This window comes from Labrus mixtus, chromosome 19 (assembly GCF_963584025.1).
Source record: "Labrus mixtus chromosome 19, fLabMix1.1, whole genome shotgun sequence".
Taxonomy (NCBI): Eukaryota; Metazoa; Chordata; class Actinopteri; order Labriformes; family Labridae; genus Labrus; species Labrus mixtus.
The window spans coordinates 8,124,210-8,149,383 of record NC_083630.1 but is presented as its reverse complement, the minus strand read 5'-3'; the positions used below and the strand labels follow the sequence as shown (position 1 = coordinate 8,149,383).

General features: G+C 42.7%; 1 protein-coding gene across 6 annotated transcripts in view; it reads left to right on the top strand.

The window, feature by feature from the left end:
- Positions 1-25,174, top strand: part of arhgap12b (Rho GTPase activating protein 12b) — a 69,485-nt gene that overhangs the window by 36,078 nt on the left and 8,233 nt on the right. The window contains exons 3-12 of one of the 6 annotated variants that reach the window (XM_061064635.1): positions 14,945-15,217; positions 16,883-17,023; positions 17,153-17,233; positions 18,785-18,907; positions 21,053-21,127; positions 22,453-22,514; positions 22,599-22,680; positions 22,897-23,019; positions 24,633-24,734; positions 24,837-24,935. In XM_061064635.1, coding sequence (XP_060920618.1) covers positions 14,945-15,217; positions 16,883-17,023; positions 17,153-17,233; positions 18,785-18,907; positions 21,053-21,127; positions 22,453-22,514; positions 22,599-22,680; positions 22,897-23,019; positions 24,633-24,734; positions 24,837-24,935 — 1,161 coding nt within the window. Of the gene's footprint in view, positions 1-14,944; positions 15,218-16,882; positions 17,024-17,152; positions 17,234-18,784; positions 18,908-21,052; positions 21,128-22,452; positions 22,515-22,598; positions 22,681-22,896; positions 23,020-24,629; positions 24,735-24,836; positions 24,936-25,174 lie in introns of all 6 variants that reach the window. The other 5 variants (XM_061064634.1, XM_061064636.1, XM_061064638.1 and 2 more) reach the window with 5 other exon arrangements.

The following is a 25,174-nucleotide window of genomic DNA, read 5'->3' as shown; positions in this document are numbered from 1 at the left end:
GCCTCAGGAGACCTACCACCAGTCCGACAGGGATAGGATCCTGTTGCGAGGTGCATGTGTGAACAACCAGATCAGGAGGATTTCAAGGGCAGTCCTCAAGAAATTATCTGGAAATTTCAGGACTGCATTATGGAAACGGCTTCTGTCAGCAGTTTGGGTTCCTTCCCCTCTTAATTTCTATTTGACGAGGGTTGTGACTATGCTTTTTATGACTGATGAATCTGCTGATTAAATGTATCATCTAGAGCCCAGGAGACCCGTGATTAACATTCATTTTTTGAGTCAATAATTTCCGTGTACTGTTGTCTTTAAAGTACCAGTATGTAACTTATGTAATTTAACTTAAAACATTGAAGAGAGCTGTCTCCACCTGCACCCTCGTCCCAAGTCGATGTGCATGCAGGATGCCATGTCTTGGACACTGAAGCTTCAGTGTTTAGCCAGGTGTGCATCGATCTTGAAACCTATTCTGTTTAGGTTTAGAAAAATACAGAGGCTTTTTAGGTTGGGTAGAATAAGTGATATCTGAACCAGTTTGCTTGCCTGCTTCCATCCCGGCCACTCCTTTTGGTTTGCTGTTAGCCTGGCTCACGTAGGGGCGTCCAAAATGCCCGTGTGGGGGTTCCTTAAAACCGCCTCCCTTCTCTGGCCTAAACAAAAACAAACGATTCAGGACCAGAATCTAAACTTTGAAGGAGGATTAACTGGCTGCTGCATTGTTGTCAGAGAAGCCAGCACTTCAACATAACATGTTTCCTTAATGTCATGATGATATAGCAAGGTCATTTTTATCATTTGATTCAGTAGATATCTGACATATTGATCCTTTAAGTCAAACAAATGATAATCCGTTTACTTTCATTGAAATAGGTTGGTAATATAAACAGTGACCTTACTAAATAGAATCTTTTCATGACTGAAAAGTATATAACAGTGTGAGTCTTACAGGCAAAACAATATCCCCATGTAAAATACTGCTCAAATGGAATTGGGTTTTTATTTCTAGGCACAGGTGGTTTACCCTAAACTTGATTCAAGTTTTTTTGTTGCAGTTTTCATAAATTAAGTTCTTTTAACTCAATTTATAGTATTGTCCTTATGATTATTCTGGATGTTATCATCTCATTTAAAAGGGAGATTGATCGTTTTTTGTGGCGGAGCAGAGGGGAAATCAGCTCTCCCACCCCCCTGGTCCTCTTCTGGCCTCTTCTGGCTCTCAGAGACCCTCAACAATCTCTGTTTCAACATTAACAGAGCAGATTAGCATCAAGATTTAAGGGGAATATTAATCACCTACAATAAAGCACAGCCAGCCGCCTTCCAGAGCCAGAGTACTGCTAAAGACAAGAGGGAGCGCTCCTGCACGTTCAAGTGAATAGGTGCTTTAATGAGCTAGTTTGTGCTTACTGGTCATTTAGTATTGTTAATTAAATGTGTTGTATGTAGAGTAAAGTAAAGCTATCCAAGTCTCAATACTAGTGCTGCTTAAATTGCACAAAATCCTCCACAGTTCCAAAATAACTCTTCTAAACAAACCTTTTTACGAGTAAACAAACATGCAGTCAATTCAAATGTGACCCACATAGCCTGGAACATGTTTGGTACTGGGAGCTGTGTTTATTTGGGTGCCTGTTCTTTGTCACTGCCTGTTAGTTAACGGTGGATATTTCAGCTTTTTTTGTTGATGTGTATATGCAGGAAACTAAGAGTATGTTCAGACTGGTGTTTCAAGGCACGCTGGTATTAATGTCCCTGTGAAGTTTCACCTTCAATATGAATGTCATGGAGGTGTGATGGGGAGGGGACAAGGTGATCTTACATCTGTGCCAGCTTAGGAGGAAGTAACCGAGGCGTTACAGGGGTAAGACGGGATCAGCGGAGCAGAGTAGTTGTTCATGTCTGACTATGTGAAGAGCTCACGCTGTGCCTTGATCTCTTAGGGCGCGGTCACACTGGCCATCCGTACCGTGCCGTACTCAAGCACGATTGGCCCCCCGCTGCGCCATACCCACGCTGGCCGGCACATTTACCTCTTGTACATAACATCGTAATACAACACATGCATGCTTTATGTTATTATGAAGCGTGCTCAGTTGAGCTCTGAGGGTTAGGGTTGAAACCTCCAATGTTTTTGTTTTTTTGTTTTTGTTGTATTTATGCAAAGTGATTTCACTTTCTTCACTTTCTGGGCGTGTTTGTTTAGTCTCATGTAAGTTTCTTCTATTCTTAACAGAGGAACAATAATCACAAACTGCTGATAAAGCAGCGGAGCCTCCAACGGGTCAGAGCGACCGGTTCATGTCAGACATCTCTTGTGCAGATTCACTGAACTCTGATTTTGTTCAGATGATGATATAACCTGATCCAATGTGCAGCTCAACAAAGCACAACCAGCCTGACTGAGGACACCAACATTGGCGATTCCACAAAGCTCCAGTAAGAGAGGAGCCGCAGATGATCCTTTGTGTCTAAAATAAAATAAAAACATTCTACCATGGTGCTTCAGGTTAAGGTCTGATAGTGGGTCTGCTCTGCTGACCATTCCCATTGGAATTTGCCAGTCACTAGTAGGCTTAATCAATTTTCTTGTTCTGTCTGACACAGAGACCCAAACCAACACAAACCATTGATGAACTGAACAAGATGAAACTGCTAATCTTGACATTTCAAATGCTAAAACCATCAAATGATTAACTTTACAATAGTGATCAAAATATTTCCAAATACATTTTCTGATTAACCATCAAGTCAACTGTTCATTTTGTCCCCGCCCCATCCTGTCTGACCAGCCATTCAGCACCTGGGGGATCTTATCTTAAACCAATCACACTGAAGGCATGAGGCAGGATTAGTCACTAACTGTGGGCTTAGCTGTCAGCTGTCGGCCACTGAGGAATGCTTCTAAGTCTCTGCTTCAGCGCCTCACTCCCCGCTGCCAGAAATTGAGAGAAATAAAACCCCAAATATTCTTAGAATACAGTGGGAGCCAGGCGGGTATGGAGCAGGGATCAGTCTTCAAAGTCTCTGTGGCATATGTATCTCTTTTCATGTCCTGAAGATTATTTTCCTGTATTTATGGTGGAAAAACTGACTTGATAATGGTCTGAAATTGCACTAATTAACCACATTTCCATTGTCCCAGCTGTGAGCATGAAATGTGTAATGTTAAGTGGTATCAGCACAGAACAGAGCTTCTGTTTGTTTTGGCTCTGCAGTGGGAGAAAAGCCGGTGGCGGCAAGTTTGCACACAGAGAGTCTGTTGTACGGCTAGGACCACTCGAAATGAGTAATAAGAGAGACATTTGGCAGCATCGCTTCCATTAAAGAAATAGAAATTTCTTTCGCCATGTCGTCAATATTTTCCCCCCGCAAACCTGTCCGTGACTAAACAGAACAAAGTGATGCTGTCAGGGCGCTGGCAGGTCGTTTGACTTCTGCAGCCAGAATTCATTTATCGGGTCCTTCCCGCTCAGTGTTCTCTCTCAGGAGCAAATGCACAATCCATCACATCCTGTTCTGCCTTTTTATTGGATGGTTGTGTGGGTAACAGATTGCAGTGCTGCTCTGTCATCCTGGCCCACGAGTCTGCCTGTCCGTCTCACGCTTTGATCACAGAGCACAGATTGTTGCGCTGCTTTCTGAGAAGAAATGTGAGTCCAGGGTGGTCAGACGAGAAGAGAAAGGGGTGCCAGGAGGCGACAGACTGCTGGGGGTCTGGGAGTCACTTCTGCTGTGTGGCTCTATGGCCTTTGACCCCCCCCTAAAGAGTAGAGAAACGTAGGAGGCTTCATAGCATGCACATGTGCACATGCAGTCTCTTTGTCTGTGTCCCAGCCTCTCACCCACACACTCTGTTTCTCTCAATGTTTCTCAGGGAACAGATCTGTCACAGCAGCATTAAGGATGGTCAAACTTCAAAACAAATTAAACGTCTGTGGTCAGGAGATACATTCGTGAGCGCAAAGTCAAAATAAACAGTTTGTACCAAAGTCAACAAAGGGGAAATTTGACCTGCAAATACTCTTCGTTTACCAAAAGGAAGCTGTCTCAGAATGTGGACTTTGTTTATGCCTTTATTTGACAGGACAGTGGATAGAGTAGAAAACAAGAGAGAGAGAGAGAGAGAGAGAGAGAGTGTGGAATGGCATGCAGGAAAGGAGCCACAAGTTGGACTTGAACTCTGACCGCTCGCTCCCCTGGCGGACTATAGTGTCAAAAGGGGCGACTGCTAGGCCATCTGCGCCCCAAAAGTGCTGAATTTTAAAGGGATGAAGACCCGGCCAGTCCATCATTGAGGTAGCATTGAAGTAAGGCTCTAGTATTCAGCCCAGCAAGCTAACCTGTTAGCAGTGAGTTTGCCAACTAGTTCTGTGGAAATAGTCAAGTGTATATACAGAGCTTCAAAAACCAAGAGGCACAGATTTCTTTTCGCTGTACCTCTTTGTATTGTGGCCAGCTCATGAGGAGCTTTGAGTCCCAGGCGGCACAGATCTGATGACAATACCAAGCACACACTGCTGCAGGGACACAGGTGGTGCTGCCTCAAAGTGCTTGTTTCACGGATCACCCTAACAATGAGCAACATATGCAAAAACATGTTCTCACAATCTGTGTCTTGCAAGTATGCATCCTCACACACCAAGAACACACACACACACACACACACACACACTCCAGCAGCTGTATGCTCCTGTGCTTCTCAGACCTGCTGATATTTGAGATACTCAGACACACACGTTCTTAAACCCTCCAGGAATGTCTCCATATGCTTTAAAGAGAAGAAATGGACAAAAAAGGAGATGTCTGCCTGACTCTGGCCCGTCTCTTCACTTTCACGCTCTGACTCGAGTTTATCCCCAAATAGAAGCCAAACCCTGTGATCCATTGGGTGCATATAAAATAACCGCGGATGTGTTGTCCCAGATATGAATTGTTTGATTCCCCTGTTCTAGTTAAGCTCTCTCGCTGGCACACTCGTTCTGCAGAATCTGCAGGCCGGTATGGCGGGCTGGTTCTTGGCCAGTGACTGTGTCTCCCAATAAGCACATTAGACTTCACATGAGCGGGGAGGCTGCAGGCTTCCCTCGTTCTTAAAATCCACCCGCTCCCTCGCTCATTAACATTTCAAGAGGAAAATGTGATTGGAGAGGCAAAGCGGCACAGTCCTTCTGTCAGTTCACACAGGATTGTTCAAACAGCATATCTGTTGTTTTGATGTTGTTTGAGTCTGCGACTGCAACAACAATGATGTAAAACAGATCATGGTGACAAAAACTTCAGAGCCACTTCCTGCTCTCATCTGGTAAAGCGCCCTTTCTCTGCAGCCTTGAAGCTTCTTTGTCTGCAGTATCCAAGCCGCAGCAGCAGCAGCAGCTTCCATTAGACCAGCTTTTCTCCATGACACTGCTAAAAGTTCATCAGAAGCACGTTGTATGCCCACACACACCTAAACTGACATTTTACCCCGGCGCTATCAGCTCACGAGCCCAAAGGTTAATTGCTCTCGTGTCCGACAGGTTGCGAGCCTCGCCCGATCCTCTGATCTGTGAAATGAAAGTCGTTGCCGTCATCGTGAAAACATGCTGACTCACTCTCATCCCTGAGTTTATTTTTTTGTGCTTTCACTCACAAAACCTGCTCATGTTTTGCTGACCTCTGTACGACTCAGATTGAATTCATTAGTCGGAGTCCATTAACATTTCTTTCTACTGAATTGCAGTTCAAGGCTGGACCCGGTTGCTATGGAAAGTAAGGAGCAGTGTGTGTCTGCTCTTGTGTTCATGTTGATACACTTGTGTGTCGGGTGGGGAGTTGGGGGGGTGGGGGGGGTTCTGGATGCGAAATGTCATAAATGCGATGATGGGCGAGTGGGCAAATGTGGCCTGACGCCCAGCGAGGTGGAAATGTAGGTTAATCTGGTCATATGGATTCAACCATCATGATCAGCATCATCTATCCTGGAGCACATGGAGACAGGGGGGTGATGTAGGGAGGGAGGGGGGTGCAGTGGGGCGTTGGCCGAGCATGGGAGCGGGGGTGAGAGGAATTGAAGCAGGAGGTTTGGTGCATGATTGTCGAAGGATGCAGCAGAGGAGGAGAAAAAAAAAAAAAAAGGCAATGAGTGTTTGTTTGCTGTGTGTGTGGACACAGAGGAGAGAGATGAAGGAGGAGGAGGAGGAGGAAGAGGGGGGTGGAGGTCAGCACGGGAAGATGAGAGGACAAAAGAACAGAGGGAGAGGAGTGGACGGATGCGTTTTCTCTGAGGTGGTGCTCCCCTTCCTCCTCCCCTCTAACCCCACGGTCCATCTTCAAACACTCCTCTGCGTGACCGCCCGATTGGCTGGGTGTCGCCATGGCCACAGATGCAGCAGTTCCGTCAGTCACCATGCCACCCCACTTCCCCTCCCAGCCGCCACACCACACTTCCTTAAGCCTGCTGTCATATAATTCAATTACACAATCACTTATGTAAGAGTTAGGGGAAACGCACACCCGCTCTGAGGTGTGACATTGATGCAGTCGCCATCTGGGATGGGAGAGAGACAGACCTTTAAAACTCAACACAGACTTGTGATTTTAGCATAGCTGTCAGTTTCCTAGCATGAGCATTTAACATGAAATGCAGCCTATATCACATTCATCTGTGATCAGTTCTGATCAATGCTTCTACATGTAATTTAACAGCTATCTATCCAGCACACCTCAAACTGTGTACGATTGAAATCACTGTACAGTTCAAAGACTAAGACATACGTTATTGTTCCAACAGAGAGTGTATGTGAGAGTGTGTATGCAAATCACCATTTTCACCAACATGCATAACCAATCCCTAATGTCCCGGTTCTTTAAAGCCTTAGTGTAACTGTGAGTTTTTATCTGTGATGGAAACAAATCATCAAAACCTTCAGCAATCTTTCCGTTGTTGCTTGTGTTGTTCCTGTAGGAGCAGAAAAGAAGCCATCAGTCCTTTTAGAACCAAACGTTGCTTCACTGCTTTGCTCATGCAGTCAGCATCCTATCTTAAGTCAGTGTCCTTGTTTGAATTTCTACCCATGTCTGAAAATAGAGGATGGACTCAGGTGGCCAATCTTACCTTTGCTCTTTACATTTTTCAGAAATAAATTCCATCAATCCTCACTTTATGAACATCACTCTGAAGCTGTATTCCTGATTTGTATTTGTACAACACATTTCATTATACTGAGGCAGCTACAAGTGATTTACAGACATACACCGATTTGCAAAGAGAGAGAGAGAGCGAGCCAGTGTGCAGAGATTTTAAAAGAAAATTAATTCAAATGAATTCAAAAATTAGTTTGCAACCATTCAAGCATAGAGTAGGCAGCATTAAAAAAAAGAACATTTTTAGACTTTATATGTGTTACTCTTTATGTGCACCACCAGGTTTAACAGCATTATGCATTAGAGAAGTGGAATTTGTCACAAGGAGTTGCTCAGTGAATCTTAAATATCTTAAAAAGATGCACAAAAGACAGGAGGTTCTTGAAAGGAGACCATGACGACATTCAATTCTGACTATTTTGAACTATAGAGGTTTTTAGAAATACTCCGTTCATTGAAGCATACTGAACTCTTAAAAGCTTTTGTGGTTTCATGTTGTACCATCAGGTCAATATTATAATAATAATAATAACAATAATAATAACTTTATTTATATAGCACCTTTTAAAAACACAGGTTTACAAAGTGCTTTGACAAACAAGAACAAACTAAACCAAACACAGAAGAACATTAACAACAGCAAGAATATAACAAATGCAAAATACTAAAAATAATTAAATACAATTCAACAGAAAAGAACCCAAAGTGCACGATACCCAACAGACATATATAACCCGACCATCACAAGAACCATCATAAGAACCCAGGCAACGCAAGAACCCAACAACACGAGCTGAGACCAAGAGGACCAAAGATTTAAAAATATGTAAGAAACTAAAAGAGCTGAAAAAAATGAATGTGGATCTGGAGTCATGTGCTCTACTTTCTTTGTCTCAGTCAGCATCCTGGAAGCAGCAGCAGCAGGATGGTGAATGAGCTGCAGACTCTGAATCAGCTGCAGCAAGATGACTGAATGATATTCCAGCTCTATCCAAGACAACAAAAAGAACATTTGAGCTGATGTTGTGTGCAATTTATCAAGTATGGCGTTGTGCATCAGGCCACAAGGAGACCAGTAATGTGGAGATGGAGATGCTGCAGAGTGTGTTGCCATGTGTGCACCTAGAGAAATCCCTCCCCCTCATGCTTCTCTCCTCATGGCCTGATGCATCAGAGACTCCCACCCACTCACAAGCACCCCTGCTCCTCCTGCTCTCCTTGCCAACGCAAGAGAGGCACCCAGTGGTCTCAGGGTGTAACTGCGTCCCCACGCCCCTGCTGCCCTCACCCTGACCTACACTTCCTTACACACAGGATAATTTATGGTGCATGGCATTTTCTGTTGATTGTACAAGCACAGTGGGACAGGGCAGGGGGAAGAGGAGGCTTGTATTCCCATTCTGGTGATAAACACAGGGGCTTCAGTAAGCGGTGTTCCAGCAGCAGAGCGTAATCTCATCAGGCTCCATTAGAAAGCAAAGTCTCATCAGTTCTTTATCCGTTTCTGTGTGCACCCTCTGCCTTTACTGACTCTATTAGAACTCAGAGCTGAATTAATCACACACTCACATGCCGGGTGTGCCTACACACTCTCCGGGCTGCATAATGCATCCTAATGCAGTTTATAGGGATTCTATACTGTACTGGCATGTAGTCTGAAACTCATTTATCATGGCTACTCTGCATGCAACAGCACATCTCTGCCTCTCCGTTCCGTCCTGCCCTCTGTCTCCCCCTCGATCCATGCCTCATAAACACCCCCACACTCTCTCCCTCTCCCCCGAGCTTTACCAGTGATCCCTCCCTCCCCCTCAGGTCCGTTCTATTTTTAATTACCTGTCAAAGACCCCGGGTCTCAGTCCTCTGCCTCTGAGCTCTGTGCCACATCTCATTCATGTCAATCTAGTCAGAGATCTGCCTGTGAGATTTCAGTGAAGGAAATTTGGAGGCACATCTGGGTTATTGTTGGTGAGGACACTTACATTTCAGATTGAGTGAAGTTTTCTGTATAAACGGATAGATTTGCCATTAATATGTCAAAACATTTTATTCTGACGTATTTATTTAAGCATAGACTGTTGATGTTTATGTAAGAAGCCTGAGTGATGTCACCCTTCTGTTTTGGGTGTGTGCTCCGGACGCTCATCAGCAGCGGCCGCCATGCTGGAAATCCTGTCTCACCCCAACATTCACTCAACCTAAGGACAGGTTTAGAGCTGCAGCTGAAGCGGGGTTTAAGCCTTATGACAAACAGGTACATTGGGCCCACCTGTCAATCATGTCAACTATGGATGTATCGCTTTCAAAGTCAAAACGGAGCTGTTAAAAAAGTTGGTGGAGTCAGTCGTCTCTCAACCGGAAGGCCGAGGGTTCGATCCCCAGCTCCTACAGCAACATGTCCGATGTGCCCTTGTGCAAGACATTTAACTCTGTAGTGCACCTGCTGCTTCATCAGCTGCGTATGAATGCGTATAGATGGGATTAGTTACTTCTGATGGTCTCACATAGCAACCGCCCATCAGTGTGTGAATGTGTAGGTGTGACCTGCGGTGTAAAAGCGCTTTGAGTAGTCAGAAGACTAGAAAAGGGCTTTACAAGCTCAAGTCCATTTACCATCAGTGCCTGCCTCAATAAATCAGTATCAACTGGGAGCTTAATGCAGGAATCCTTCAACAAGCATTTACTGTCTGCAGCTCATAATAAAGCAGATATTGATATGATGATATAATGTCCACCAGTCGTGGATTAATATTAGAACCGAGAATAGGATATATAGTCTGTAAAGCATGTGTTGTGCAAAGGGCTGTAAAGCTACAAGTTCTTGTAAGAGTATTGCGACACACATTGCAAATCTTTGGGGAACTGTGGAAGTTAATACAAGATCATCAAAGTCCGTTGATGAAAGTATGCTGCTTGACAGTTTGAGACCAAAACCATTCATGTAAATGTTCTCTAACTTCCCATTACACTGTTTTTCTATCTTCCTTCCTCTTGCTTTCTCCTCCTGCAGCTCTTTCTTCACCTTAGTTGTGTTCCTTTTGCACTCTGTTGCTCAGTGCATCATCTCCTCTGCACTCGTTTGTTCAGGTGAAAGACGAGAGCAGGACCAGCCACTGCACGGCAGCTATCAGAGAGTGTATTATATTACCTCACCCGCACTGAGTCATTTTGCCCTGGTGTGTTGAGAGTAGCAGCCAGTTTAAATATAGAGACATTTGTCTGTGTACATGTTTGTCAGTGCCCTTTTTAACTCAGAGAGAAACCTGCTCTTTTAGAGGAAGCTCTGTTTTTTCTCATTGTCACTTCCTCTTGTGTTACGAGTTGTTGGTTTGTGAGGTTGAGAGATCCTGTTCCCCCTTTGCCTCCGTCACAGTCAGTGTCAGATTCCCTCATGCCGTTAACTGGACCGTCACACAGACAGAAGCAGGGAGCAGAGACAAAAAGGAGAGTTAAGTGTGTGTTGCAGGGAGTTGAAGCCACAGGGGTCCGATTGTGTCTTTTCACATTGGTTGTCCGCCGTTCTTCACCATGCGTCGTGCATTCAGTGTATTCAGAGGCTACAGGAGAGCCAGCGAGGACGATGACGAGGTGTTCGTGTGCAGCTCTGGATACAAGGTGACACAAAGAAACGGCACGCTGGACATGTTTGTCTAAAACAGTCAGAGAGGTGATATTTCTGTCATGCAGGTATCTTTTTTTCTCCATCTAATTATAGATTAAAACAGAATAGAAATTGTCTTCTTTATCCCACTGATGGATTCAATGTCCTGTATCTATTCATTTCTTTTTCTTCTAAATGTCTATGAGTTTGGGAAACTCTCCATCAGATACTCACAGACACTTTGTTCTGTTAAAACTGTTAAAATGACACTCCAGCTAACCTTAATAATATTCTAATAGGAGTTTGCCTCGCAGATACTATGTGACTACAGCCTGCCAGTGAAACACTTGATCTTTAGTTCAATTAAACATTAACTTTGGACAAGTTCCTCCCCTGTGTTCTGCCTTTCCAGCCCCGTGCTGGACTCCTCTTTCAGCATATGGTGCACGTTGCATAAGGCTTTTTCTGTCTGGTACAGAACAGTCCAATTTTTGCAAAGAGGGCGCCTATTGTCTCTTGACATCCCGGCTATTTTTGGTCGGTTGCTCGGTTTCAAGGGAGCTGTTAGTCATCCTTTCTTCTGTAAAGAGGTCGTTCAAGGTGAAGTACTAAAGCCCTAGTGATGTGTTGACTGGGTCAGTGTTTTTAGCTGCTTTTATCTCTGAACTTCTACAAAGTCTTCTGGACCACGACGTTAGAAATAATTTCGGAAAAGGTCTCCATGACACACTCCCTTTCACACTACTAACATACATTTATGAGCCTTTATGAGTTCCTTTATTACACAACAACATGTCATCACGTTGTTTGTCTTTGAGTATACTTATCATCTAGAACACGGGCCCATCTAGAATAGATTGTAAAGTTCCTCATTCTTTAATCTGAAGTATTTTTCATAAAAGCAGCCATCCAAACATCCCTCCACCGTCACATTCATGCAAAATCGTTGCACAGTCCACAGGTTTTTCATTGACCGGCATATCATTGTAATTGTTGGTTGAATTAGTTTCCCCTCATATTAGTATTGGTAGTGTTCTCATCAAAACCCTGATCAGTTTGGACTTGGACAGATTTCACACATTGAGATCCATGAAACTTTGTTCATTTGCATATTGGGCTTCATCCATATAGTCTGGATTAATCAGCCTACCTGCTTTAGTTTGGAACATCAGTGTTTCATTATGATTCATGCATACTCTGACTTTATCGATATGCAGTATTTAATATCCAAATTGTCACTTTTTGTACAATTCTATTTTCTTAAAATGCAGCATGAATAATATGACATTTATTGATCATGTGACATGTGCGGTATGCATGTCTACAGTGTGCATGTGTTGTTCTGTGCAGGGACAGGATGTGTGAACAATCTGCTCTGACAGTTAAGATTGTTAAATTATTGTCTGAATCAAAGACGACACTGCAGGAAAGTGTTTCCTTTGTACTTGTATCAGAATGGGCATAACTGCTTGTTAAATCCTTCTCCAGCGGATGCAGATTGGTTTGTCAGATTAGATTTGACCCCCGCCTCACTCTCAGGCCGCACTCCATCATCTGCAGTTAGACTTGATCACGACCACATTATTCCCTAAAAACCCAATTAAAGCCGCAGCACACTGGCTCCGTTCTGGTTGTGACTGATGAGTCTGAACCCGAGTCCAGCCAAACCCTCATCTCTCGGCGGTTTGCCTCCGTGCTCGAGCACTTGCTGCGTGTTGGACTGAGCAGCGGGTGAACCTAACTGAAAACAGCAGGACACCTTTCCTCTGCTCCTGCATGTGTGCAGGATATTAAACAATCATTTATGTGAAAAATATTCCTGTTATTCCAAGAACGGCAGGAAGTCCCATCTGTGTCCTGAAAGCCGTTCAAATGGTCTGACTGAAGTGCATTCACACACACACACACACACACACACACACACACACACACACACACACACACACACACACACACACACATACACATTCCTCACCTATATCAAACAGAGGGGGAGACGTGCAGTGCTGGCACAACCCCTGATAGCTTATTCGTTTTTTTGCTCGGCCATTTATCGGCTCGCTGTTTTACAGAGTGTTTGGGGCTGGATCTCCTCTACAGAGACGCAGAGCTGGCATCCAAAATTCAGCTCGGCTCCAAAACCACGAAAAATATTTGTCAGAAGCATTCAGAGCCGTGTTAAATGCCCAGAGCTGTAGCCATGGAAACGTAGCTTTCCGGCTTTGTGTGCAGTGACCTTCGGATGCTGCCAAGTTTTCAAAGACCACTGTTAAAACGGACTTTGAAGTGTTTCTGCAGAGAAACGCTGGGGCCAGAAGTGCGATCAAGTTTATTGTGTTGACTGAGGTTTGCTGCTGTGAAGAAAAAAAAATCACTCCAGCAGAGTTTATTAACCGTGGAGTTATGATGTGGAATAACATGAGTACATCTTGTTCTGTGTTTTCCACTCAAAACATGCTTGTAAATCATTTGTGAGTTGGTAACTCTCCTCTAGTCTCCCCTATCTAATCCAAAGTTGACACCAGCCTGTGATTCAATAAGGAAGTCATTACATAATCTCCTCTTTCACTTCCTCTTCATGTGCACTACACCTATTCTTCTGTAATCATCTGTGTTTATGCAGTTTCAAACAGTATTTGTTGCTATGTGGTTGCTAAGAAGATTGCTTTTTTTTTTTTTTTTTTTTTTTGGTGACAGATTGTAGCTCAATCCTGCAGCATGCTTCCTGTCAAAACATTCAATCTACTGTGTCTCAAGTCTCTGCATCATTATGTCAGAGAAATGAACTCATGGATCAGGATTATATTCTCATCTGTCAGATGTTAGAGAGGATTTTTAAAAATAGAATAATGTATGGATGCACATACATTCAGTGTTATCCTGTGTTAAATCGAATGTCAAATAAAAAGTCTGTGGATTATATTTGATGGAAACATGGAGTGTGAGCTGCATATGAAATCTCAGTTATGTTTTTGCTTGTGCAAACACAGAAGGCTGCCTTCAACAGAACATCTGGAGAAAAGAAGGGTAATGCAGCCAAAGTACTTCACACAGCGTATGTCGGAGAATGGTGAGGGGTAGGATATTGTCATATGAGAAAATAAAATGAAAGGGAAGCTTTGTCAAATGATCAAGTTTTAAACCCTCAGGTATTCAGAAAGTTTGCTCTACAGATGGGGAGCGTGAAGCCTAAAAGCTGCTGCTTGTTGTTTGGTTTTGATCCTGGAAATATTCAGTAAACGTGTCCAAATAACCTGAGGGGTGTGTAAGCTCCATGGTGAATATTAAATAGGAAATGAATCAAACCCCCAAAAAAACGTTTTCTTGCTATTAAGATAACCAAGGGACTTTAAAATGTATCATTTTACTCACAAATCCTTTTACTCTGTCACGGTTCCACTACTGAAGGGTCGGGTTCACACTGACAGTAGCCCTTTGTCAGAAAAGCACAGCCTCCTCTTTCTTTTGATTGTGAACAGGGTCATCCAGGAAGAAAAAGAAGGCGTACCTGGCTCAGATTTTCAACAACACACTGTAAAGTTATCTGACAGGGTTGGCCAATCAAGTTCATTGAAGAGTAGATTTCAGCTTCCTCTGTGACACTTGACTGTGTGCGTCGTCAACTGTTTGTTGCATCTGTTCTTCGTGTTCCTAACCTCAGTCTGTGGGCTCAGAGCAGACACATCAGAGATTATGTAAGTGTGCTGAGTCCATCTGCTTTGAGGACCTGATTAGCAGCAGTCTGATATGGTTCTAAAATATCTGCGAGCCACATGTTGCATCTGATTTGATCAGCAGCTGCATCCTGCCGTGCGGAGCATCAGCCTCTTAGAACTCACTGCCTCACCTTTGTGATCTTAGAGACTTTCTGCACAGCAGCCGGTCTGTTTCTGCAGCTAAATGTGAATGTTTGTGACTGAAACTTTACAGCTCGGCTTGTGACAGTCCATATCCGAGCCCACGATGTGATAACTGCTGGTTTGTAGGCTGGAAGGGATCAACATTCCTGCAGATACTTAGATCTCTGCAGACTCTGGAGGAGTTTCAGGGATCCTTCTGGTTATGGAATTCCTGGAATATCATTAAATGTTCAGAGAAAAATCAGGACACTCGTAACATCTGGAGAAGTGAGGGAATACTTGCTGAATAAAAGGGGAAAGTTGAACACATGAAGTAGCATATGATCTGACCTCCTCTCTCTTTTATCCTTCCCTCCACCAGACCACGTCACCCACAGGTCAGGGCCGGTCCGACTCGCCGGTCTACACCAACCTCCAGGAGCTGAAGATCTCTCAGTCCAGCATGCCCCCCATCCCCTCCGGCTCCCCTCTCCACATCCTGGGCGACTGGGAGACCCACAAAGACCTGAGCGGCCGGCATTTCTACTACAACCGTGCCACTGGAGAGCGGACCTGGAAGCCGCCGCGAACCAGGGACACCAGCGGCAGCTCCAGCAGTGTCCGAGGAGACAGCCAGGGCACGGCGGAGAGTGAGGTGAGGGATGCTCGTTTTTACATTTGCACACAATAATGTGCTTTTATCTCTGCACCTTTTTGAGCCATAATGGATGTGAACATATTCTGAAACACAATATTCAGCAAAGGAAAGGTCTAAACTGAAGCACATAAACAGCGTTCAGATAGAGTCTCTGGCAGTGGGTCTTGAACGTGCTGTGGTGAAGGTGTGGTGGACCTCAGATGACTTTTGAAATGTTGTTGTGGTTACTGAAGGTATGGAAACCTGTGTGTCTTTGATGTAGGGAAGTTATGGTTTCCTCTCAGGATGTAATGCTGTCTAACGATCCAACACTACCCCCATCTGGTGGGTTGATGCAATTGCAGTTTACAATTTTTAGAACAGCTGGCTATACAGTATATACACAGTGGTAAGATGTTGGTACAAGCTGTGAAAAATTTGTGCTGAATTGATCATTGAATCAACAGAAGATCAATTTACCTGTGTTGTTTGATTTAAAAACAAAAACATGACTCAGATTATTAATCCAAACTATTGAAAAAAATGAATCCAGTTGCATTATTTAGTTATTTTAGATTTTTCAGTGAAATTTGTCTAGTTTGGAAATAAAGGTTTTATTGGCTATTATTGAGAACTTTGTTGTGAAGATGAAAATCACTTTCTTATCTATATTTTAAGTCTGATGCTAAATTTTTGTGCTGTGATGCTTTAGAAAAACGTGTTCTTATACTTTCTTGCCAAAGAGAAAAAACCCTGCAAAGCAAATTACATTGAAGAAAGAAAACGAGTAAATATTTAGTCGGGCTGTCAGTTTCAACTAGTGATTGGTGATTGATTAAGGTCTAAAATGAATGCATTACATATTTTTGTATAGCGAACAATCTCATGCTATTTTGTCCCTTGAGGCGCACCGTAGATAATCTTCTGCATTGTCTCTTTGTAGTCACTGTGATGGAAGACAACAGCACTGCTGCATGTCTCATTTCACTTAAACTCTCAGACAGCTCAGCTGACCATTCCAAAATAATATCCACCTTATGACATCAAACATTTCACTTTGTTACCGTTCTTTTTAGCTGTTTTTATTTCATCCAGGTTCCTGTTTCCGTGGTTAGGTTTATGTCGTAACCTTTAATCTACCAAAAGGTCCTTTCTTTATTTCAAAATAAAAGCTGGATTGAATTCAAACAGCAAGTAAAGTACTCTCAGCTTAAGACAGTACACAAATTCAAAATAAAAGCCTAACAATTAAATTAAAGATAATGGAATTTCAGTCGTGATTACAAATGTAATTAATCATAATTAATTTCAACTGTAATCACTTGACAGCCTCTATGTATAAAACAAAGCACAAAAAGTAAGGAAATTTGTGTTGGTAGATTATTTATTTGTTGTAACAATGCTTCTTGGCAATGAATCTTTGAAAAGCCTGTTTATTTCCCTTTTAAATGGTGCCACATTTGTAAGGAACATGCATTTGTGGGATGAACAGCAGAGCTGAGTATGTGGGTTGCGCCCATGAAAAAGTTCCCTTCTCTACCAATGTAAAACAGCTTATTCTGCTGTTGACTTTTGTTTATATTCAAGTAAAGTCAAAGTGTATTCAAGTTTTCATGGACAGATTGTGCGCTCTAATGAACATCATTAAACTTGTATCATAAACCCCATTTCCTGTCCTCCCAGCCACTGTCCTCAGAGGAAAACTGCCACAGCACACACTCGAGTCAGTCTGACAGTCAGTACGGGTCGCCCCCTAGAGGCTGGTCTGAAGAGCTGGATGAACATGGACACACACTCTATGTCTCTGAATTCACACAGGAGAAGGTAAAGTCTGCAGACTGATGGCTGGCTTTAATTCCATTACTTCACTACCCTATCATAAATGGATTATACATGCACCAAATACACTTCCTTCCTCTCCTGTTGGATGCTGACTTGTGTTTGTTTTGGCAGTGGATAAAACATGTGGATGAACAGGGCCGGCCCTACTACTACAGCGCTGACGGATCCAGGTCAGAATGGGAACTGCCCAAGGTAAGAAGATCCAATAGACATGAGTCCATGTACTTTAATCTTTGATCTCAAATCAGACATGTGTAGCTCTGGATTAAAAAAAGACAAATACCTTGATTATTATTGGAATATTTAAAGAAAAGGTTGGACTGAAATGTCTCCCCACTTCCCTGTTGCAGTTTTTGAATGGATGCATGAAGAACCGTGCTAATTTAAGATTACCTTTTTCTCAGATAATTAAGGATGGTAAATGGGTTTGAACTTGTATAGCGCTTTTCTAGTCTTCTGTTTACTCTAAGTGCTTTTTACACCGCAGGTCACACGTACCCATCCACACACTGATGGCAGAGGCTGCTATGTAAAGTGTCCATCAGTATTAGCAAATCCCAATCCCAGATCATTGAGCCACAGCCGCCCCAAGATGAAGACATGTGGTGGCTAAAACCTTCATGTAGTTCTGTGATATCCAGGGAATTTAAAATAAGATACTGATGTGATTGTGCCTCAGTAGCTCAAACATTGTTTTGCAGGAGACAGATTGCATTTCCTCTAATGTGCTCACAGGTGTGGGCTATTGTCATGTTATTTTGCACACTTTTTAAAGACTGTAATATGTTTGAATTCACAGTTAGTCTTAAACTTTTCATTGTTATGGTTCAATTACTTCCACCATAAAACCACATTGTGATTGTTTTATAGCAGAGCCATTAAAATATAATTATACCAGTGAAGAGACCCTCATCTCTTGAAAATTGAAAATCTTCCTATATCATATCATCAAAGGCCTCTACCTCGTAGCCAAGCGGCAACCTCCAGTGTTGAAAAAAGAAGCCAATGCACAAAAGAATGGTCAGAAGTCCTGTAAACATCTCATATTCAAATGTCTGTTTGGACAGTAGAAATGTACATCCTTACAGCCTTTGTCTTTATCAGCACGCACTTTTTCGGGGTTGCATTTTTCTTGCACGTTTGGATTTTATGGAGGTATTTTATTCAAGTTATGAATAATTAGGGGCATGATCATCAGGAGGCTAAAGGCTGGCCTCAGCTCCAGCTCTTTGCCTGTCGTTAGGTTAACTGAAAGTTTGACAGTCACATTTCCAACATGGCGGCTGCCATGGATAGGCTCCCAAATCAGCCCTCCAAAAACCAACCGGTAATGTCACTCAGGCTTCCTCCATGTTTATTTGCAGTCTCTTGCACACATATCGTGTGACCCGCCCTTCGGCTTGCAGTGGTCCTGTTAATGTAAGTGGATAAGAGTCTGAGGAGCTCACAGGAGCCAAGTTAGTGTGAACTGTGGTTTACAGACTATTACCGGCTCACTTACGGCTAATCTGGATATCTGATCAGAATAGAATCAAGCAGTCACATCAGAGTAGATGGACATGAGTGTGGTCATGGATCTGTTTGGTAGATGTTACTGGGGAATAATGGCTGGTGTGTAGTAGAAGTACATCAGTCCAATGGTGCTGTGGAGAATAAAAGGAGAGGTAAGGACACTGAAGGGGTGAGTGGGTTAACTCTGTGATGACTAAACTGTAGCTCTCCTCTCTATCTCTGTCTCTGCAGTACACATTCTCCCCTCAGTCCGGAGAGGTTCCCAAGAGCCGCAGCCTGGAGAGGAAGCAGCCGGATCCCATCGTCCTCACCAAGTGGAGACACAGCACCTACGTGTTAGACCTCAACGACAAGGTAAGACACAGTGTGGACGCCCGGTTTAAAGTCTGCAGTCAGCTGTGTCTGATGGGTTGGATGAATTCACTCTTGCTGCTTCTGTGTGATTATCAGGGCAGGAGTGTTTATCGGTGTACTTTTAGAGCCTCCCTATGTGGCCAATCAGCTGTTTTAAAAGAAAAAACAGATGTATGAAAACAATTTTTTTTTTTTTAATTTTATGTATAGTTTTTCTCAAAATGAAACGATAAAAAACGTTAAAGAAGAGTCTGTTAAGTAATCCGGCCAAAAAATCAGATGTAACTATTCTTCTGACGCTGCATGAAATCAGAACAGGGCTGCATTAAATTAAAGCCGCTTACACCTATTAGATTGGCCTTGACCTGACAACTGAGATCTTTATCCGGAGCTGCCATAGACTTCACACTAATATATGAATTTGTGTCCCAATGAGCAGCCAACGCTCAGCAGTATTACTGAAACAACACTATACTACACTACACTACATCTGAAGACTGTGAACTGTGACTTTCATGCTCCCTTCTGTTCATTCAAAACCAAATATTTAATTAGGGGGCACAGTTGCTTTGGCTAATATTTAGCACATTAAGCACCTATATAAGAACTTTCATTAAAATAACATCTGTGTCATATTCACCACGGTGCTGGAAAAAAGTTTCTTGTAGAAATAATAAATGGAGCCATCAGCTAAGATGTTCCAGCGTGACTGGTCATCGTCATATTGATGCAAAGTCAACAAAGGAAAGGTCTTTTACATTATTCCAGCTCAAATATTCACCCTGTCTTTTCCAATATTATTGAATAATTCTACTCTAAATGTCGTATTGAACTCAAAAATCCCACATCTGAAGGGATTACATCTTGCCTTTCTTAGGACGCACTCACACTAGACAAAGTTGTCCCCCGCTGGCCTGCACTCACACTGCTCCAGGACTAACTGGACCTGAGCACGGTTACCTCTGTATATAACGTTGTAATACAACATAAGCATGGCTTAATGTAATTGTGAAGTGTGCTTACAAGACAGGGGGACTCGAAAGGAAAAAAAAAGAAAAGGGAAGAGCGGTGGAGTCTGCGTCATCACATCAGACAACAACACAGAGAGCATGACAGCTACTGTAATGACTTTGTGGCTTATTTTAATTCATTTTAGTCAGATACAGCAGAACTCTCTCTTTTCTTATCAAGGCTGTCCACTTGCTTGTGCTTGAACTGCACCGTGCCAAAGCACACCTCTTCCAAGCTGCCAGGGCCAAGGAAGTGTACCATGCTTGAGCACTTGAGCACTCGCATTAGTCAAATGAACTGGACTTTATGGGTGAAGCGTGCTTAGGCACGGTATGGATTGCCTAGTGTGAGTACGCCCCTAAACTCAGGGTGCACTGTCTACATGTAGTTGTTTTTTAAGTAATTTGAAAATATCACTTCATTTCTCAGTTTTTGCCATGAGTTGAGGTAACTATCTGTAACAGCTAAATAATTGTGTACAGTTAAAACCAGTGTGCTTCAAACATGATACGTTAATTTCTTCAAAAACACATCACCTGACAAGCTTTACTGTCATTATTTTTTTATTTTGGATCACTGTTTTCTCAAGTTAGGGAAATATATTGGAAGCTAACTCTTCGGCAGTTTTTGTTGCAGTTCTCTTTCAAACTGTGGCGTTTCACCTCCGACCAACACAAGAGGAGGTTTCGCCTCTCTGTTTACAGCGATAAAGTTGGTATTAAGCAGAGCCTCTGTGTTCTCTGATCAGCAGATAAGATCCGTTTGAATCACACTTAGTTGTTGAATAGCTGTGGTCACATGCCGATTAGAGCCACGTGTTCACACAATCAAAGATGTCTGATCTGTTCTTGTCTTGGATTAGAAGAAAAAAACAGAAAGAAAAATAATCTCTAACCCTGAATTAACACACTCTTTAAAAACTGTAAAGCATGTCTTTTCCAGCCTTGATCCTAACCCACTCTTCATCATTGTATCTCAAAGACTTACTCTAAGGTCAAACACAATCTAATGAGTCCTCTCTAGGTTGCTGATCCATCTTCTTCTCCTCTCTAACCTCAGACTGACTTACTTCATGTTTCTTGTAGTTAGCTGGTAGCTATTAGCGACTCATCATGTTGTGCCTCTTGTTGGTAGGAGTGTGCTCCGGCCCCCAAGCAGAGCCCTCCAGACTCTGACTCCTGCCCCTCATCTCCTAAGCACCCCTCAACAGTTAGTATCCCAGCTCACACTGCATCGCACCACACTTACCATCATCATCATCATCATCATCGTTCACCTGCATCCAAACACATCTTTCTCCTCATCTGCAAGTCTGTGTTGCATTCGGTTTCTCTCCTCTTCTGCATGGCACATCTAACGTTTAACTGCATCACATCTAACGCCATGCCAACATGTTTCCACCTGCACCAATGCAGACATTGTTAAGCAGAGTTAGGTCGCCCTCTGCTGGTAATATTTGGACATAACATCCAGCTACACAGCCACTTCCAGCCTCCAACGTTATCCTCTTTATGTAGCATCTGTAAGGGAAGGGTATAGGCGCCCTTAAATAGTTAGTTCTGGTTCCTAATTGGTCATTACAGAAATGATGATTAGCTCCCTGAAAACTGAACGTCAGAGGTTCTGTGATGTTAATTTATTTAAAGATATCCAGCAGACTCTGCTGGGCTTCATCACTTACAGGGCGAACAGTTCTCAAGTCTGGGCTTACACCATGAAATGAAATGAAAATGTAGCTGACACATCTGTCAATCATCACTTTATACCTACTTTTAAAGCAACAAATAAGTAATTATAACGCCAACTAGAAAAAATAACACTTAGACATAAATTACCACAAGAAGAAATAACAGAAACCATGTGTTTGGAGGATGTATTTGAGGTGTATTATAAGGTTATAGTTCGACCCATGTCCTATCTGTAGACATGGAGGAGGCGGGCTTTATGGCCTATACTGCAGCTAGTCAGTAGGGGGAGCTACAAATGTTTTGGCATCACTTTTGGGGAGCTTAAATGGCGTCCATCATTTTATAGATCTTTGTGAAACAAATAAAACATTTGTGCGGCATGTCTTTTGAGCTGTAACTCTGTCCTCAGTGCAGATTTCTTTTCACTTCATGCAAACTAAACTCGTGTTTTACCTTGACGACTTGCATTTTAATATCTCTTTAAAGCCTAAACGTCTGATTTTCACATACAGAGAAATTGAAAAAAAGGTCTTAGGGTTTGAGCATTTCTATTCTTTGTTTCCAGATAATCCTGCAGATGCTGTGGTCGATTATCAACCACAGTTCCAGATAAAAAAAAATAAAAACAAAAAAACACTGTTAGATCTTTTCACATTTCTCATGTCCACGTTTTTGCACCAACTTAAGTATCCTTAACTGAATCAACAAGTATGAGTATCAGTGTATATATCCATATAGGTATAAATGAAATCCTAATGATACCCATCCCCAGTGTTTGTTATTTGGATGTGTGTGGTTTTTTTCATGCTTATCAGTGTGTGTGTGTGTGTTTTCCTTCCTCCTCAGCCTTCAGAGAAGTGTGGAGTCCTCAACGTCACCAAAATCACAGAGAATGGAAAGAAAGTCAGGTAAGAATGGGACCGGCCCGTGTAAAAAGTAATATCAAAAAAGATCCCAGACCCTTAATATCTGTGTTTTAATGTGACAAACAGGAAGAACTGGACCTCCTCGTGGACGGTGCTGCAGGGATCCTCGCTGCTCTTTGCAAAGGGTCAGGGGGGCAGCACCAGCTGGGTATGTAACTCACTCATCATCACCCCCCAAGAGGCAAACAATTCTGCAAAGCTTCTGAGCTTTTTTCAGCTTTTCATTCATATGTGTCGTTTCTCTCCTTTATTTCTGCATAGTCTCCTCCTGTCTTCATTGTGGCATCACGTGTATTGTGGAATTTCTCCATCCTTAGTTTATTGCTTTTCTCCATTTTTCTCTCCTCACCTTTCCTTCCTGAAGTCTTACTACCGCAGCGGCTCCATCCCTGAGCTTCTCCTCACTCTCCTTAGCAACTGGAAGCGTTCAGTAAAGCCCCGTCCTGCTGTCTCCTATGTGAACTGTAGGCCTGTGCAGGCTGCTGCTGTATGTCCTCTCTCTCTCTCTCTCGTTCTCTCTCTGCATGTGTTGCTGCTCCTGCTCTTCTGTCATTCGTTCATTCACTTCTGCGTTTGAAATGTTTTTGTTTTTTTGTGTGTGTGAAACAGGACCCAAATGTTAAAGCTGCACTCATTTTTTTATTAACAAATTGCATCAACTGAACTGCTTTAGTACAGCAGCACACGGCTTTCCCTTTAAACAAAGAAAACATGATCTCTGATGTTGGAGAGAGATGCAAAGACAATCCTCAGTTTGACACAAACCATGCATGTTTCTGTCAGTGAACTCGTGTCCTCAAGGTCATTTGGAAAATGTTAAACTATGTGAGAAACTGGAACAATATCAGCGACTTATCTAAAGTCCGAGTTCATGACTGCAAGACCATGGATGTCTTTAAACAGCAGAATTTGGGTCTGAAAATCTTGAAAGCATCTTCATTAATGTGCATATGCTATAAATAACAACTAACAGTGTTTTTTTGCTTTTCTTTAACACAATATTTAAAGGAGCAATATGTCACTCTGACACCTAGCGTTTAAAAAGTGTACTGCAGTCCAAATTCAAAACATTAAAGAGAGCTGTCTTTACCCTAGAGTCGACGTGCAAACGGTTGCAGTGTCACAGACATAGACGCTTTCATGTTTAGACAGCTCCACATCGATCTTGAAACCTTTCTACTCCAAACTCTCTCCATTTTTCAAATGCATCTCCAATATTTATCCTAGTTTCACACCGTTTCTGCTCGTGGAGCTCATTTGAAACATGCAGAGGCTTTTTAAGTCGGGTAGAATCAGTAACATCTGAACCAGCTCCACTTGCTCGCTTCCATCGCTGCAACACCTGTTGGTTTGCGGTTTGCCTGGCTAGTAGCGTCCAAAACGGCCGTGTGGGGGTGTCTTAAAACTGCCTCCCTTCTTTGGTTTAAACAAATACAGACCACTCAGGACCAGGATTTAAACTTATAAGGAGGACATGCTGGGATGGAGCTATTATTATGGCAAAACTATTTGAAATGCTTACACAGATCTGCAAATGTGTGAAAAGATCCACAAATGTGTAAAAAGATCCACAAATGTGCGTTCTGATCTGCAAATATGTAGACCGATTGCAAAAGCTCACTTTTCTGCCATTATTATATAACTTCACATTTTGCAATTGGTCTACATATTTGCAGATCAGAACAAGCATTTGTGGATCTCTTTACACATTTGTGGATCTGTGTAAGCATTTCAAATAGTTTTGCCACAATAATAGCTCTACATACTGGCTGCTGCGTTGTTGTCAGAGAAGCCAGCACTTCACCATAGCATGTTTCCTTATTGTCTGATCATATAGTAAGGTCATTTTATTATTAAATTCAGTAGATATCTTACATATTGCTCCTTTAAGATGTGTGTGTTTACATGGAGAGTTTTAAAATAACAGTCTCACTGTAGAAGGATGTAACCAGACAGCATTGTATTGTCTCTGCTTTCGATACATAAGGCCATCGAGCTAAAACTTGGAAACTAAGTAGTTCCCCAACATTTTGATATTAAACTAACATAAACACAACCTCTTAATTTTCCTGTTACTCACTGTTCCCTTTATTCCAGAAGTTCGGCAGCAACCAGTCAAAGCCGGAGTTCACAGTTGATCTGCGAGGGGGGTCAGTGGACTGGGCCTCAAAGGACAAGTCGAGCAAGAAGCACGTCATCGAGGTATCAGACACAGTGGACCTGCCTGCTCTCACCGCTTCACTGTAGATCAACCTGTTTTATTTTGAATACATTAAAGAGTAATCCGGACTTTCCCTCTCTCAGCTGAAGACGCGTCAGGGGACAGAGCTCCTGATCCAGTCAGAGATCGACAGCGTCATCAACGACTGGTACCGCGCCCTCACAGAGACCATCAACACACACGTGAGGAGACGTCCTAGATTTATAAATCTTTCTTTCATCTGCTCTCTCTCAATCACACATTACACGAAGAAAACTTAACTCAGAGCTGAAATAGATGATTATGACCAAGATGGAAAAAACTATTCTGTGCAGGTGTTTTCTGGATGAAATGCACCAAGAGTTAAATGAACACCTGCCAAAACAGGAACTGGATACACTCTTCGGAGTGTGCCCAGGCCGGTACATGCTTAGTTGGATTT